This window comes from Aquarana catesbeiana, linkage group LG04 (assembly GCF_042186555.1).
Source record: "Aquarana catesbeiana isolate 2022-GZ linkage group LG04, ASM4218655v1, whole genome shotgun sequence".
NCBI lineage: Eukaryota > Metazoa > Chordata > Amphibia > Anura > Ranidae > Aquarana > Aquarana catesbeiana.
In genome coordinates, this window is record NC_133327.1 from 29,623,769 (window position 1) to 29,639,471 (window position 15,703).

Consider the following 15,703-nt stretch of genomic DNA (forward strand, 5'->3'; position numbering starts at 1 on the left):
CATAATTCACTGCGGCATCGCAGTGCATTGCTGGCTGATGATTGGCCAAGCATGCACTATGACCCGCATGCTTGGCCAATCACAGCGCTGTCAGTAGAGAGAGCTGTAATTGGCCAAAGCCAGGGTGGCTTTGGCCAATTATGGCTCAGGGGATTTAGTACACACCCCACACTATATAAGGCCGCCTGCACGGCGGCCCTGTGTAGTGTGTGTTCCGGTGTGCTGAGAGATAGAGAGAGAGAGAGACAGTGTCATTTGATTTGAGTTAGATAGATTAGGCAGAACAGTCAGTCAGTTAGCTGCACTTACAGTGTATTGTGTATATATATGCATCCCAGGTGTTGCATATATATATATACACTGTATTCAGTTTAGCTAGATCCGTTCCTGTTATCTTCTATCTAGACTATTTACATTTAATGCAGTGCGTCCTGCTCACAGTGTTCAGCTAGATCCGTTCCTGCTATTTACATTTAGTGCAGTGCGTCCTGCTCACAGTGTTCAGCTAGATCCGTTCCTGTTATCTTCTAGACTATTTACATTTAGTGCAGTGCGTCCTGCTCACAGTGTTCAGCTAGATCCGTTCCTGCAATTTACATTTAGTGCAGTGCGTCCTGCTCACAGTGTTCAGCTAGATCCGTTCCTGCTATTTACATTTAGTGCAGTGCGTCCTGCTCACAGTGTTCAGCTAGATCCGTTCCTGCTATTTACATTTAGTGCAGTGCGTCCTGCTCACAGTGTTCAGCTAGATCCGTTCCTGCTATTTACATTTAGTGCAGTGCGTCCTGCTCACAGTGTTCAGCTAGATCCGTTCCTGTTATCTTCTAGACTATTTACATTTAGTGCAGTGCGTCCTGCTCACAGTGTTCAGCTAGATCCGTTCCTGCAATTTACATTTAGTGCAGTGCGTCCTGCTCACAGTGTTCAGCTAGATCCGTTCCTGCTATTTACATTTAGTGCAGTGCGTCCTGCTCACAGTGTTCAGCTAGATCCGTTCCTGCTATTTACATTTAGTGCAGTGCGTCCTGCTCACAGTGTTCAGCTAGATCCGTTCCTGCTATTTACATTTAGTGCAGTGCGTCCTGCTCACAGTGTTCAGCTAGATCCGTTCCTGCTATTTACATTTAGTGCAGTGCGTCCTGCGCACAGTGTTCAGCTAGAGCCGTTCCTGTTAAATTCCTACTGACCGGCAGGCTTGTCTGGTTACAGTATATAAAGCTACCTGAAGAAAATTACAGGTGTTCTATTTGATCCTATTAGTACCACGGTCAGGCAGCTAGACTATTTACATTTAGTACAGTGCGTCCTGCTCACAGTGTTCAGCTAGATCCGTGGAGGAGGAGGCGGCAGCACATCACCAACGAGGCAGGATGCCCTCCAGGGGCCAGCCTAAGGGCAGCACATTGACTGCATCACACCCCAAAGCTCCACATGTGCAGGGCGCTGCAGTCTCTGCGCGTTATTCAAAAAGTTCTTTGGTGTGGGCCTTTTTTGAGACGAGTGCATCAGATCGCACCGCTGCTATTTGCAACATATGTCTCAAGCGTATCTCGCGTGGCCAAAATATCTCCCACTTGGGTACCACATGCTTGACCAGACATATGTTGACCTGCCATGCAGTTCGTTGGCAAGCGTATCTAAAAGACCCACACCAAAGAACAAAGAGGATCTCTCCTTGCTCCTCATCAGCTGAGATTTCCAACCCCACTAGACCTTCAGTCCTCTCTGAGACCTGCAGTGAGAGGAATGAAGGTGTAGAATTAGGTGTGTCACAGCCAAGTACTTGTGGGCAATCTACAAACAGGGGCGTGTAATTACAATTTTTGATGCAATACTTTGCAGCAGGGCTCGTTCCTGCGTTCCAACTAGAGTGTCTGTGAGGGGTTGCAGTGTTGTGGCACCAGCACCAGTGCCTAAGGCCCAATTTTTCTGCCCCTGTCTAACAGGGGCGTGTAATTACAATTTTTGAAGCAATAATTTGCAGCAGGGCTCGTTCCTGCGTTCCAACTAGAGTGTCTGTGAGGGGTTGCAGTGTTGTGGCACCAGCACCAGTGCCTAAGGCCTAATTTTTCAGCTCCTGTTCAACAGGGGCATGTAATTACAATTCTTGATCTAATATTTCACAGCAGGGCCCTGTGAGGGCTTACAGTGTTGTGGCCACAGCAACACCTAAGGCCCAAATTTCTGCTGAGTATATAGGGCAGGACCCTACTTTCAAACATCTAACTTACAAACGACTCCTACTTGCAAACGGAAGGAGACAACAGGAAGTGAGATGAAATCTACCCCTAGGAAGGGAAATTCTCTCCTGTAAGAGTTAATATGGGAAAACAAGTTCTCCTTTCCACTGATGCTTTCCAATCCTTGTTCCACAAAAAAACCCAAATTTTCAAAAAACATTTTTCATTGGGACAAAAAAGTGAGGTGAAATCTTCTGAAGAGGAGGAAAGACAGCAAAACAAATGTCACAGGGGTGATAACCCTTCCCTATGTTTTCCAAAAAGCTTAGAAAAGATTTTTTGGCTGGAGCTAAACACGTTAAAAATGTTCAAAATTACAAACAGATTCTACTTAACAACAAACCTACAGTCCCTGTCTTGTTTGCACCGCCTGTATACTGCTGTTCAGAGTATATAGGGCCTGGTGGCCCCACACCTTTCCTTATTTTAATTTGGGTGCGGGGTTCCCCTTAATATCCATACAAGACCCAAAGGGACTGGTAATGGACTGGGGGGTACCCATGCCGTTTGTCTCACTGATTTTCATCCATATTGCCATGACCCGACATGACATTAAACCCGCAAGCAGTTTTAAATGAGATTTTTTCCTTTAAAAATGACATTTGGTGCAGGGACTGTTCTAAACATGGGAAACACGCGTCACTTTACAGGCATACTATAGACACCCCCCAGGTACGATATTTAAAGAATATTTCACTTTTTTTTTTTTACTTTAAGCATCATTAAAATCACTGCTCCCGAAAAAACGGCCGTTTTTAAAAGTTTTTTTTGCATTGATACATGTCCCCTGGGGTAGGACCCGGGTCCCCAAACCCTTTTTAGGACAATACCATGCAAATTAGCCTTTAAAATGAGCACTTTTGATTTCGAACGTTCGAGTCCCATAGACGTCAATGGGGTTCTAACGTTCGTGCGAACTTTCGGTCCGTTCGCGGGTTCTGGTGCGAACCGAACCGGGGGGTGTTCGGCTCATCCCTAGTTTAGGCCAATACGTATTCTTCTACATATTTTTGGTAAAAAATCACAATAAGCGTTTATTGATTGGTTTGAGCAAAAGTTATAGCGTCTAAAAAATAGGGTATAGTTTTATGGCATTTTTATGAATAATTTTTATAATCAGCGATTTTTATCCTGACTGCGACATTATGGCGGACACATAACATCATGGCGGACATTATGGCGGACACATCATGTACTGTGACATACTGAAGCCGAGCATGATCCCCTCCCTTCGAAGACTGGACCGCAGGGCAGTATTCCAACATGATAACGACCCCAAACACACCACCAGGACGACCACTGCCTTGCTAAAGAAGCTGAGGGTAAAAGTGATGGACTGGCCAAGCATTTTTCCAGACCTAAGCCCTATTGAGCATCTGTGGGGCATCCTCAAAAGGAAGGTGGAGGAGTGCAAGGTCTCTAATATCCACCAGCTATGTGATGTCGTCATGGAGGAGTGGAAGAGGACTCCAGTGGCAACCTGTGAAGCTCTGGTTAACTCCATGCCCAAGAGGGTTAAGGCAGTGCTGGAAAATAATGGTGCCCACTGAAAATATTGACACCTTGAGCCCAATTTGGACATTTTCACTTAGGGGTGTGCGCACTTTTCTTGCCAGTGGTTTAGACATTAATGGCTGTGTGCTGAGTTATTTTGAGGGGGCAGCAAATTTACACTATTATACAAGCTGTACACTCACTACTTTGCATTGTAGTAAAGTGCCATTTCTTCAGTGTTTCCACATGAAAAGATATAATAAAATATTTACAAAAATGTGAGGGGTGTACTCACTTTTGTGAGATACTGTATATACACACCCTCCCTTTCTCCTACCCTCCCTATCTCTCCAAAACAAGAAATACCCCTGGATGTTTGCCAGCCAGTCACGTGAGCTGTCAAACCAAGTTTCTGTTATCCCCATGAAGTCCACATCCTCCTTGTGTAATAGCAGCTCCAGTTCCTCCATTTTACTGACTCGGCTTCTGGCATTTGTGAACATTCCCCTGGGTTTAGTATTGGTGCATATTTTTTTCTCCATATGATTTCTCAGGCTCTGTTTTTCATTAGTTAACTCATTAACCCAGGAATTAGATGTTATGGATATGATATGATCCAACACCCCTCTTACCTCCCTCCCCCCCAACCCTCAGACCTATACTCCATCTTTGAGCCTTCCTTCTTTTTCTCTTCTACTCCTTTCAAGTCTCTCTACCCTTAAACTCTTCTCTTTCCCTTTTTTGTTTGTACCACAAACACCATATGCAATTGTAATTGATACTTTCCTAAATTGGAACATTTTTATGTATGATCCCACAGCCAAATCTCAGGGCTTGCACATATGTTTGTATACCTTTCACTAATAGTGAATCCTGCACTTATTGTATGTCCTTCAAATCTTGGACTTTAGTTGTGGGCACAATATCTCTTTGTACTGATTATAATGTTACATCTAATGCTGTTACTTCTTAAAAATGGAAATACAATGAAGAATATTGAATAAGAACAAAATCATGGGGGAGCGTAGAAAATTGTACCAATTTTATTTTCAACAAGCTGACCTAATCAACTGCAAATCCTTCTAAGCTCTTATCAGCTGCATCATGGCTTTCTGTACATCTTTATTCCTCAGGCTATAGATCAAGGGGTTCATCATCGGGGTGATCACCGTGTAAAATACTGACACCTTTTTGTCTGTGTCCTCTGTGACTAAATGTTTAGGTCTACCATACATAAACATGGCTGATCCATAGAAAATTATCACCACCACAAGGTGGGAAATACATGTGGAAAATGCTTTGCTTTTTCCCAAACGAATTGTCATGACTGCAGTTATGATTATGATGTATGAAAAGAGGATTAGTGAAAGTGGGATGAAAAGGAAGATGGCCGTGCCAACTAGTTGTAAGGTGTTGACTGTGGAGATGTCACTGCAAGAGAGCCGAATCAACAGAGGGAGCTCGCAGAAAAAGTGGTTGATGATGTTAGGTCCACAGAACTTTAGTCTGAATGTTAAATAAGTGTCAAGAGAGGAAACAATGCAACCACTCAACCATGATATGCTGATCATCCTAAAAGAGGCCATTGCGTTCATGATCATATTGTAATGCAGAGGGATGCAAATAGCCACATATCGGTCATAGGCCATGAATGCCAAAAGCATGCACTCTGTTCCTCCCAAGAGCAGGGAAAAAAATAACTGGACAGCACAGCCTGTGAATGAAATACTCTTTTTTGGTGAAAGAAAATTTACTAACATTTTGGGTACAATGGAGGAACTGTAGCAGATGTCCAAGAACGAGAGACTAGACAAGAAGAAATACATGGAGGTGTGCAAATGTTTGTCGGCCCTCACAGCCAGAATGAGAAGGAGATTTCCAGTCAGTGTGGTCATGTAAACTACCAGGAAAATATGGAACAGCACGACTTGTATGAAAGGATCCACTGAGAGTCCAAGAAGAATGAACTCCATGACAGTGCTTTGGTTTTGTGTGTACATATCAATCACTACAAAATGTGATGAAGAAATATTTTTGGATCATATAAAGTCATTATATGTGATAATATACATGCTAATACTGTTATTTTTCACTTTATGGTAAATAGATAACTTGAGAAAATTTTTATCTCTGTTTTATTTAAAATAATTATGTATGAATGTCATCAATGTGTCAAAGTTTTAGGTTTTTATCAAAAATGAAAAAATCAAAGTGTAACCTATACATCTATGGAAACATTCACTTAAACATACAGACCTTTCTGGCGGTAGACCCAAGTAAATAGGATCTCTGGATAAGAACACTAAACTCAGAATCTCAATTATTTACCATAACCATGTGTTTTACCTGCATGTGATTACAGGCAGTCCCCAAGTTACGAACCCCCAGAATTACAAATGACTCCTACTTACAAATGGACCTCAATGCCGGTTGCTTGTGTTCCACGCTGGTCCTGGATACCTCCGAGTAGCTATCTTGCAGCGCCGGACACATCCCACACTGCAGTACTACATGTACTGCATGGCCAGAAGAGCCCCAGATAAAATAACTGCATGCCCAGAAGTACCCGGAACATCCCACATCCCTGCACAGGCTGAAGTTACGCTTAAAAATGCACTGTTCCGACATACACACAAATTCCACTTAAGAATAAACCTACAGTCCCTTTTGTGTTCATAACCCAGGGACCGCCTGTAGTTGAATGGAATTCTCTACCTGAAGTCATGATAATGGTACATCTGATGAGTGACTTTAGAGAAAATGGCTAATGAAATTTTACCACTCCTCTTCCTGTCCTCTCCCTTTCCCCTCCCTCTCCTCTTGATAAAGGATCATTAGCATGCTGATGTAATCAGTACTCTCCCTCCTGTAAGGTTATTCACAGTGTTAGACTATCAATGCCGTTAGGAGACCAGGAGAAAAAACAGAAAGCTGTAGACAAGCCACCACTTTTCTAAAAGTCAGTAACAAAGCATATCTAAACACAGAAAAAAAAGTTTTATATTGTCGGGCACTTTTTTTTCACCTGGTAATCCATCGATTACTACACTTTCTGTCCTAGATATCCATACTTACTAAGTACACTGTATCTAAACAGGGAGCCATGTTTGTCACCAATGCTGCTTTCCTGATTTGGACAACAAATATGTATTTTTTTTTTTTGTTCATCTCCATTACATAAAGGGAAGAGAATTAGTTACAGAAAATAGCATGAGACTAAGGCAGGCCATACATGGGTTGAATTTCGAAATAATTTTCTTTCGAAAATCTTATCTAAGAATTTTTGTTCGAATTTCACATCATTAATGGACTGCAGCAACAACCGATTTTTGTGCGGCCATTGAATTTGAGTAATAGGGCATGTTGTAAATATTTTGAAAAACAAACAATTTTTGAATTATTGATGGGAGAATCATGCGAGAAATGTAGTCAAAAAAGAAATGCGCATGTGCAAGAAAAACTGTGAACAAGGCTTGTGCCGAAACGCAATTGCTTGTCCTTTTTATACCTATGATACAATAAAGATCACAGATGTTCTATCCAGCAGTGCCGGCTCTTCCTTCAGTTTTCCTCAAGTTTGCCTATTTGGATGTAAGAAGGACATCCTGAGCCCTAGAGCACCTGGATTTTGGGTGTGCTGAGGTTACCAGTTACCTGTTATCTGGATATTGTAGTTCAGAGTGATGTTTTTTTTGTGTTGCATGTGCAAGAAAAGAATATTCCTGGAAAGAAAAGAATATTTCCAGCCACAAAAATTATTTTCTGTAGCAACAGTAGGTGAAATTGAAGGCTTGGTTGGTCGAATTTCGAAATTAATGGTGGCACCATCAGATTATTATTATTAATATACACGATTTATATAGTGCCAACAGTTTATGCAGCACTTTACAATGTAGAGGGGGGACATCACAATTACAGTACAGTTCAATACAGAAGGGACAGGAGGGCCCTGCTCATAGAGCTTACATTCTTAAAGGGAGGGAGTGGTGGTACAAAAGGTAATAGATGCGGAGAATGATTTGATGGGGGTGGCTCGGGAACATTTGGTAGGTGGGTGTGGGATAGGCTTCACTGAATAAGTGAATTTTCAGGGATCTCCTAAAGGTGGACAGTTTCGGGGCAGGGAGTTCCAGAGGATGGGAGAGGCTCTGGAGAAGTCCTGAAGGCGAGCATGGGAGGAGGTAACAAGGGATCTAGAGAGCAGGAAGTCCTAGGAGAAGCAGAGGGGACAATTTGGGCAATATCTGCAGATAAGGTTGGTGATGTAGCTGGGGGTGAAGTTGTGGATGGCCTTGTATGTTGTGGTTAGCATTTTGAATTTTATACAATGGGTAGGGTAAGCCATGAGGGGATTGGCAGAAAGGGGCAGCAGTCACAGATCGGTTAGTGAGGTGTATTAGTCTAGCAGCAGCATTCATAATAGACTGAAGGGGGGATAGCCTGCATAAGAGTAGGCCATTAAGGAGAGAGTTGCAGTAGTCAAGGCGGGAAATAATCAAGGAGTGAATAAATTGCTTTGTGGTGTCATTAGTCTGGAATGGTCGAACTCTGGAGATGTTGCGGAGGTTAAGGTGGAAGGATTTAGCCAGTGATTGGATATGGGGGCTGAAGGAGAGGTCAGAGTCAAGGATTACACCCAGCACCCTGGCATGTGTGGAGGAACCAATGGTTGTGCTGTTGATCTTAATGGTAAAGTCATGGGGGGGGGGGAGGAGGAAATATAGCAAGCTCAGTTTTAGAAATATTGAGTTTGAGAAAGTGGTGTGACATCCATACCGTAGGCTGTAGGGGGTCGAGAAGGTTGTTGTCTGTGGGGTAGCAACTCATTCGGTCATGGACAAGGTGTTCAATGAGCTTGGAGGCAAATGGGAGCAGGGAGATGGGTCTTAAGTTATTCAAACAGGTGGGGTTAGTGGGGGTAACCAGCACATGTTTGAGCAGGGAAGGAAAGGTGCTGGAGGAGAGGGAGAGGTTGAAGATGTGGGTTAGGGAGCTTAGGATAGAGTGGGAAGGTGGTTGCAGTAGTTGTGAGGGAACAGGGTCCAGGGGACAGGTGGTGAGGTGGGCCATGGAGAGTTTATCAACTTCATTGGTGGTAACTGGGCAGAAGGAGGAGAGTATTGAGTGTGGTGTTGGACCTAATGTGTTGGGTAGGGGAGGAAGTTGAATTCTGGATATCTCCTTGCGAATTGTGTCGATTTTGCTTTTGAAGTGGTTGGCAATCTGTTGAGCGGTAAGCAAGTTGGTGGGTGGGGGCAGTGGGGGTGAAGTAAGGAATTAAGGGTAGAAAAGAGTTGATGAGGCTTGAAAGAGAGGGTTTTGATGAGAGTGTTGTAGTAGGTTTGTTTAGCAGTGTGGAGGCAGGAGTTGTATTTGAGAAGGGCAGATTTGTAGAGGGTAAAGTCTTGCAGGGATTTAGATTTACGCCATTTACGCCATGCTCGCTCAAGAACACTGCTGCATCTCTTGAGACTTCTGGTGTCGTCTGTTTGCCAAGGTTGGGGCAGATGGGGCCTGGTTCGTGTAGAAAAAGGAGCAAGTACATCTAGGGAGGATGACAGCGTGTTGTTGTAGATGGAAGTGGTTAGGTTTGGGCAGGACAGGGGTGAGATTTTGTTATAAAGGCCATCAGTAGCAGAATGAAGAAGGGAAAGGTTGAGGTTGCAAAGGTTTCTGCGGGTAGTGGTTTGTGGGTTGGCAGCATGGCAGGTAGGAGACAAGGAGAGTGTTAAACAGATAAGGTTGTGATCCGAGAGAGGAAAGAGGGTGTTAGAGAGGTTGCAGGGAGTACAGTTTTGGGAAAATTCCGAGGTCAAGAGTATTGCCGTTGGAGTGAGTGGTGGTTTGTGTCCATTGTGTTAGGTTAAAAGTGGAGGTTAGGTTGAGTAGTTGAGAAGTGGTTGCAGTATTAACATTGATTGGAATGTTAAAGTCACCTAGAATGATGGCAGGTACTTCAGAGGAGAGAAAGTAGGGTAGCCATGCAAAGAAGTCATCCAGAAAGCGCGACACTGGTCCAGGAGGCCGATAAATGACTGCAACCCTCAGACAAGCTGGAGAGAAAAGGCGAATGCGAAGAGCAGGGGGAAAGAGAGGGAGGTGTGGGAAGAACCTGTAAGGTGCATTGTGGGGAGAGGAAAAGTCCGACGCCACCTCCTTTTCGTCCACTGGGTCTGGTGGAGTGAGTCCAGAGGAGGCCACTGTGGGACAGGGCAGCTGGAGAGGTAGTATCGAATTCCTGGAGCCAGGTTTCAGTATTAACAAATAGATTAAGGGATTTGGAGAGGAAAAGGTCATTGACAGAAGCTAGTCTGTTGAAGACCGAGCGGGCATTCCAGAGGGCACATGAAAGAGGGGGGCTGACTTGTGGAATCAGGGGAATTGGGATGAGAACGTGGGAGTTTCAACTACTATTGGAGGAGGTAGACAGCCAATTTTGGGGTCAGAATTGGGTGTGGGAGGGCTAGGGTTTGGTGCGATGTCCCCAGACATTGAGAGTAGTAGGAGGGTGAGGGTGGTAAGGCGGGAGTGGGATTTATAGGAGAGCAGTGGAGTGGAAGTGGTGATACTGTGTGGGCTTAGAATAATATTGAGTGGGCAGAAGATAGGAAGATATGTACAGGTTTGCTGGCTGGAGAGGGGGGGTAAAGAAATGAGAGTTTGAGGAGAGAGGACGTTATAGCAAAGATTAGTGTGAGCATGTTGGAGGGTGGGGAGATGGGAATAGAAGGAAGGCTGAGGAAAGTTAGAGGATGAAGAGGAACTTCATGTAAAATAGGTGTGGAACACTAATGTCTGTACTTGCTTTTTTTTTTGTAGCAGTGCCTTAGTCAAAGTGCCCATGTACAAGTGCCAAACACTTGTCGCTGGAGTGACACTTTGCGCAAGGAGTGGCCAGCCCAAATCCTCGCCAGCCATCCCAAGAAATAAACTACATTTATACAGGGATGGTGTGGGGGGGGGGGGAGATTCACAATTTTTCAATTAGGAGCTGATAAAACCAGGCTCGTGGGGGGTGGGGTTTACAACTGGCCTGGACAGAGTGCAATGCAAGAGGGGGCAACAGGATAAGGTTAAATGTTTGATCTTGTCCAAGGCAGCGTAATACAAAATAAGTGACACTTTCAAAAATGAACAAACAAGCAAGTATAGACAGCAGATTCAAATTCTTAGTAAGGCAGAATTATGCCTCGTATACACGGTCGGATTTTCCGATGGAAAATGTTCAATGGGAGCCTTTTATCAGAAATTCCGACCGTGTGTAGGCTCCATCGGACAGTTTCCATCGGAATTTCCGTCACACAAAATTTGAGATCTGGTTCTCAAATTTTCTGACAACAAAATCTGTTTGTGTAAATTCTGATCGTGTGTACACAATTCCGACGCATAAAGTGCCACGCATGCTCGGAATCAAGCAGAAGAGCAGCACTGGCTATTGAACTTCATTTTTCTCATCTCGTCGTGCATGTTGTTCGTTCTTGACGTTCACAATTTCTGACCAACTTTGTGTGACCGTGTGTATGCAAGACAAATTTAAGCCAACATCCGTCGGAAAAAAAACATGGATTTTGTTGTCGGAATGTGTGATCGTGTGTATGAGGCATTAGAGTTCAGTTAGGCAATGTAGTCCAGTGTTTAAGAAAAGAGTGGAGTCTGTGCAGTTACCAGAGGGTATGAAGTGTCAGGTGGGAAATCACAGACAGGTAGAGCCACTTTGTGTTGCAGGGAAGATCTATGCAGTTACCAGAGGGCACGAAGAGTCAGGTGGGAAATCGGATCACAAAACGCACAAAATTTCTGATTTTTAAAAGAAAATTATTTTGAGATTCGACCATGTATGGCCAGCCTAAGATATGATTGTTTGTGCTTTTAAGTCACCTCGCAAAAGGAAGAAGGATAACTCAATTCTGGCAAGATCAACAGGTATTTGTATTACTTGCTGAAAATATTCTTGGTCTAAATAATAAAAGCAATGCAGTAATAACATCTAAGAACTGATAATCTGCCATATATTACATTTTTAATTTTTGTTTTAGAGATCTTTTAGCAGAACCCCATTCAAAAATAACATGAAAAAATGCGTAGGTCATGAAAAGATACAATAACAAAACCATATTTTGCTGCAATATTCACCTTTGATCCAGAGATTTCCAATACAGTTCCTTTTTTTTTCATCATTAAATATCTTAAGTCTGATTGCGGACATCCTCCAACCTACTTCTTCTACCCACCCCAGCATTTGACTGAACAGTGAAAGGAGAAGCAGCACAATGATTAGCTCAACTCTTCATCCCTCCTTGTCTTTCTTCCTATCCGCATGTTTCTTGTCAGCACACACACTGATTGGCTACTTGTGCTGCTTCTTCTTCTCACAATCCAGTCCAGCAACAGGCTCATTCTGGGTCAAATCTTTAACTACTTGCATTAAAAAGAAAAAAAAACATGTAAAGCGGAGTTCCACCCAAAACTTCTGCTCATTTGTCTCCTCTCCCCCTCCGGTGCCACAATTGGCACCTTTCAGGGGGACAGGATACCTGTCTTTGACAGGTATCCTGTTCCCACTTCCAAGAGTCCAGGCCGCGGCCTGTGACATCACCGGGGGGGGCTCCCTCTCCCTGTCGCCAGGCCAGTAGGAGAGAGAAGCGGGGCCTCGCGCATGCACAGTAGGGTTCCCGGCATGAAGCCGTAAGGCTACACTGCCAGGTACCCTTACCCACAATGGCGGCGGCAGCGTCCGACAGCTGATGGAAACAACAGATGCGGTGCCGACATCGCTGGACTCCAGGACAGGTAAGTGTCCTATTATTAAAAGGCTTTCAATTTTTTTTTTTTTTGGGCGGAACACCGCTTTAATGGTTTATTATTGATTACAGAGCTGCATTAATTTCTATCTTTGATATCTGCTTAGAGTTTTGCTGTAAATTGTTCCCTGTGCCATAGACAGGTAGCACAGTTTGTGGTATAGTAATCTTCTTGTCCTTTGCTTGCACCACATTTAATCTGACACTCATCTTAAACTTTGTCAAAGCAGATAGTGAAAGTTTTGTTTAGTGTTCTCTACAGCAAACATAAAGGCTGACTTTTTTTTTGTATAACTTTAAAAAATCTTTGTCTCATTAACCTAATTCATCCTTTTTTCATCACAGGACAATTCAAGTCTACAAGTCTGCTTGCAACCATTGGAGCACACATAAGCTATCTTATTGTCAACTATTTTATTCTAAACAATATAACAATTAAATTTGTTCATGTTGTAAATAAGCCATTTTACAAGCTCCATCATGACACTGTATAACTATTCATAAAATGGTGCAATGATTATTTAAAATTACCTGAAGGTATTTGATTGTGAATAATAAATTATTAGTGACAGATTGTATTTCAGCCTTTTAGAAATAGAAAATTATACAAAATGCTGTAATGTTTATTTTACATTTAACATGAAATAATAATAAAAATAATAATAATAATGACAATGATAATTCTGTTCATATTTGTTCCTTTTATCTTGATATTTCAATGAAAGATGTCATGAGATCAGTGCTTCTCTGCCGATTGCACTATAGTGCAGTAATACATGGATTAAAGAGGCTTTTATTTTAGTATTCAGTGTCTCATGAGTGTGTGTTGATTAGTTCCCTAAAGTCCTATGTGTCCTTGTGGATATTTTTTGCAAATTAGAGAACTGATTAACACTTGCTATAAAGTGTAGAAACCTCTTCTAATGGTTATCATTGGCTTTAGAGAAAAACAATATTTTTTGAGGGGAAAAGTATATATTGGATTTACCCCCTCACTGACCGGGCCATTTTTTGCGTTATGGCACTTCATCGCTTTAACTGACAATTGCGCGGACGTGCGACGTTGTACCCAGACACAATTTATGTCCTTTTTTTTCCCACAAATAGAGCTTTCTTTTGGCGGTATTTTATCACCTCTGCGGTTTTTATTTTTTGCGCTTTAAACAAAAGAAGAGCGACAATTTTGAAAAAAACACAATATTTTTTACTTTTTGCTATAATAAATAAACCAAGTTTTAAAAAAATAAATAAATAAATTCTTCATCAGTTTAGGCGGATATATATTCTTTTACATATTTTTGGTTAAAAAAAATGCAATAAGCGTATATTGATTGGTTTGCGCAAAAGTTATCGTGTCTGCAAAATAGAGGATAGATTTTTGGCATTTTTATTTATTTATTTTTTTTTTTACTAGTAATGGCTGTGAGCTGCGATTTTTATCTGGACTGCGACATTGCAGCAGACAGATTGGACACTTTTGACACATTTTTGGGACCATTGACATTTATACAGCAGTCGGTGTTATAAAAATGCACTGATTACTGTATAAATGTCACTGGCCGGGAGGGGGTTAACACTAGGGGGCGGTCAAGGGATTAAATGTGTTCCCTAGTGTGTGTTCTAACTGTGGTGGGATGGGACTGACTTGGGGAGGAGACGGACGTTATTCCTATATACTAGGAACACACGATCAGTCTCCTCTCCCCTGACAGGATGTGGATTTGTGTGTTTGCACACACACAAATACCCGTTCTCGCTCTGTCAGGAGCGATCACAGGTGCCCGGCGGATATTGCGGCTGCCGGACATGTGCATAGGCTCCTTAGGGGCGCGATGGGCGCACCCCCTATACTCCTTAAAGTGCCCACCTTACAGCTACAACGATTTGAGCAGGAGTGCCATTCTGCTGACGGTGGGCAGTCGGTAAGTGGTTAAAAAGTGTGACATAAAATTATATCTAAAGCCAATTTTTTTTTTGTTAGTGGGAAAGTGTTAAACCACTTTCATTTTTTTTTTCATTGATGTTTCTTTCGTTAGATGTTCCCTCTCTTCCTGTCCTGTTAGTCACTTTTCATGGGAACAAGTGTCCCCTTTGAAAAATTTCCTCTCTGATCCTGTTCTGATGGCAACTAAAATTTTGCATTTATCCTTAATTTCATTCCCATGGCACTGGAAATCGTGACAGTTAGAAAGACTGAATCTCCTTAAATGGGACACAGACAGTATTAAACACCTGATAAGGGTTTAAACCTCTCCCACTTTATCCAAATCTAAAAAAGTTTTGCATTTAGTTATACTTTAGGTTCTCAGAGGGCAAGTCTTTGTTAACACCAAACTACTACTACCTAACCCTTGGCATCCATCTTTCAGGGACACTTTATATACAAAAGGTTAAAAGATACAAATAATAAGAAAAGAGCTTTTAAAAAATATAAAAAATGAAGGATCACAATCACCATTTAGACGTTACAAAGTCTATAACAGAATATGTAAAAAGGAAATCAAGAAATCAAAATGAATGACAGATTTAAAATGAGAGTAGGACAAACCCCAAAACATTCTCCAAATATATTAATAGGAAAAAGGTCAAGTCTGAGCATGTAGGTCCTTTGCAAAATAATCTGGAGTGGGTGACTGGGGACAAAGAGGAGGCAAATGTCCTGAATAAAGTCTTCAGCTCCATGTATAAAAAGGTACATGAATGAGCTCAATAATGTGGATGATATTGACAAATGAACAACTATGGCTCAAAATTCATGTGGTCCAGAAATATTTAGACAGAATAAAAGTGAATAAAGCACTTGGACCAGATGGCATACACCAACGAGTCCTAAAAGAATTGAGCTCTGCCATTTCAAAGCCATTGTTTCAAATTTTTAGGGACTCTTTAATAACTGGCATAGTACCACTGGATTGGCGTAAGGCCAATGTACTGTATTGTCTATATTTAAAAAGGGTGTTGGTTTAACTTCTATAGTTGGGAAGATCCTGGAGAGTTTAATAAAAGGCCATATAGAAGTGTTTTTGCTAGAAAAGATATTTTCAGCAACAGGCGGCATGGCTTCATGAAAGACAGAAGTTGTCAAACAAATCTGATTTCTTTTTACGATGAAAAACAAAACTTTAGACAAAGGAGTGGCTGTGGACATAGTATACTTGCATTTTGTAA

At 42.2% G+C, this 15,703-nt stretch overlaps 2 protein-coding genes across 2 annotated transcripts in view; both read right to left on the reverse strand.

Moving 5' to 3' along the window:
• Positions 1 to 15,703, reverse strand: part of LOC141141142 (vomeronasal type-2 receptor 26-like) — a 64,266-nt gene that overhangs the window by 17,841 nt on the left and 30,722 nt on the right. Inside the window, exon 4 of the mRNA XM_073628847.1 lies at positions 6,593 to 6,600. Within this exon, the coding sequence (XP_073484948.1) occupies positions 6,593 to 6,600 (8 nt within the window). The remainder of the gene's footprint in view (positions 1 to 6,592; positions 6,601 to 15,703) is intronic.
• LOC141139123 (olfactory receptor 13C3-like) lies at positions 4,817 to 5,734 on the reverse strand. The gene has a single exon (XM_073624944.1). It carries the CDS (start codon positions 5,732 to 5,734, stop codon positions 4,817 to 4,819), a length of 918 nt encoding a protein of 305 aa, XP_073481045.1.

Coding starts and splice junctions, on each gene's coding strand:
- LOC141139123 (XM_073624944.1), bottom strand. CDS start 5,734: ATGTACACACAAAACCAAAGCACTGTCATGGAGTTCATTCTTCTTGGA.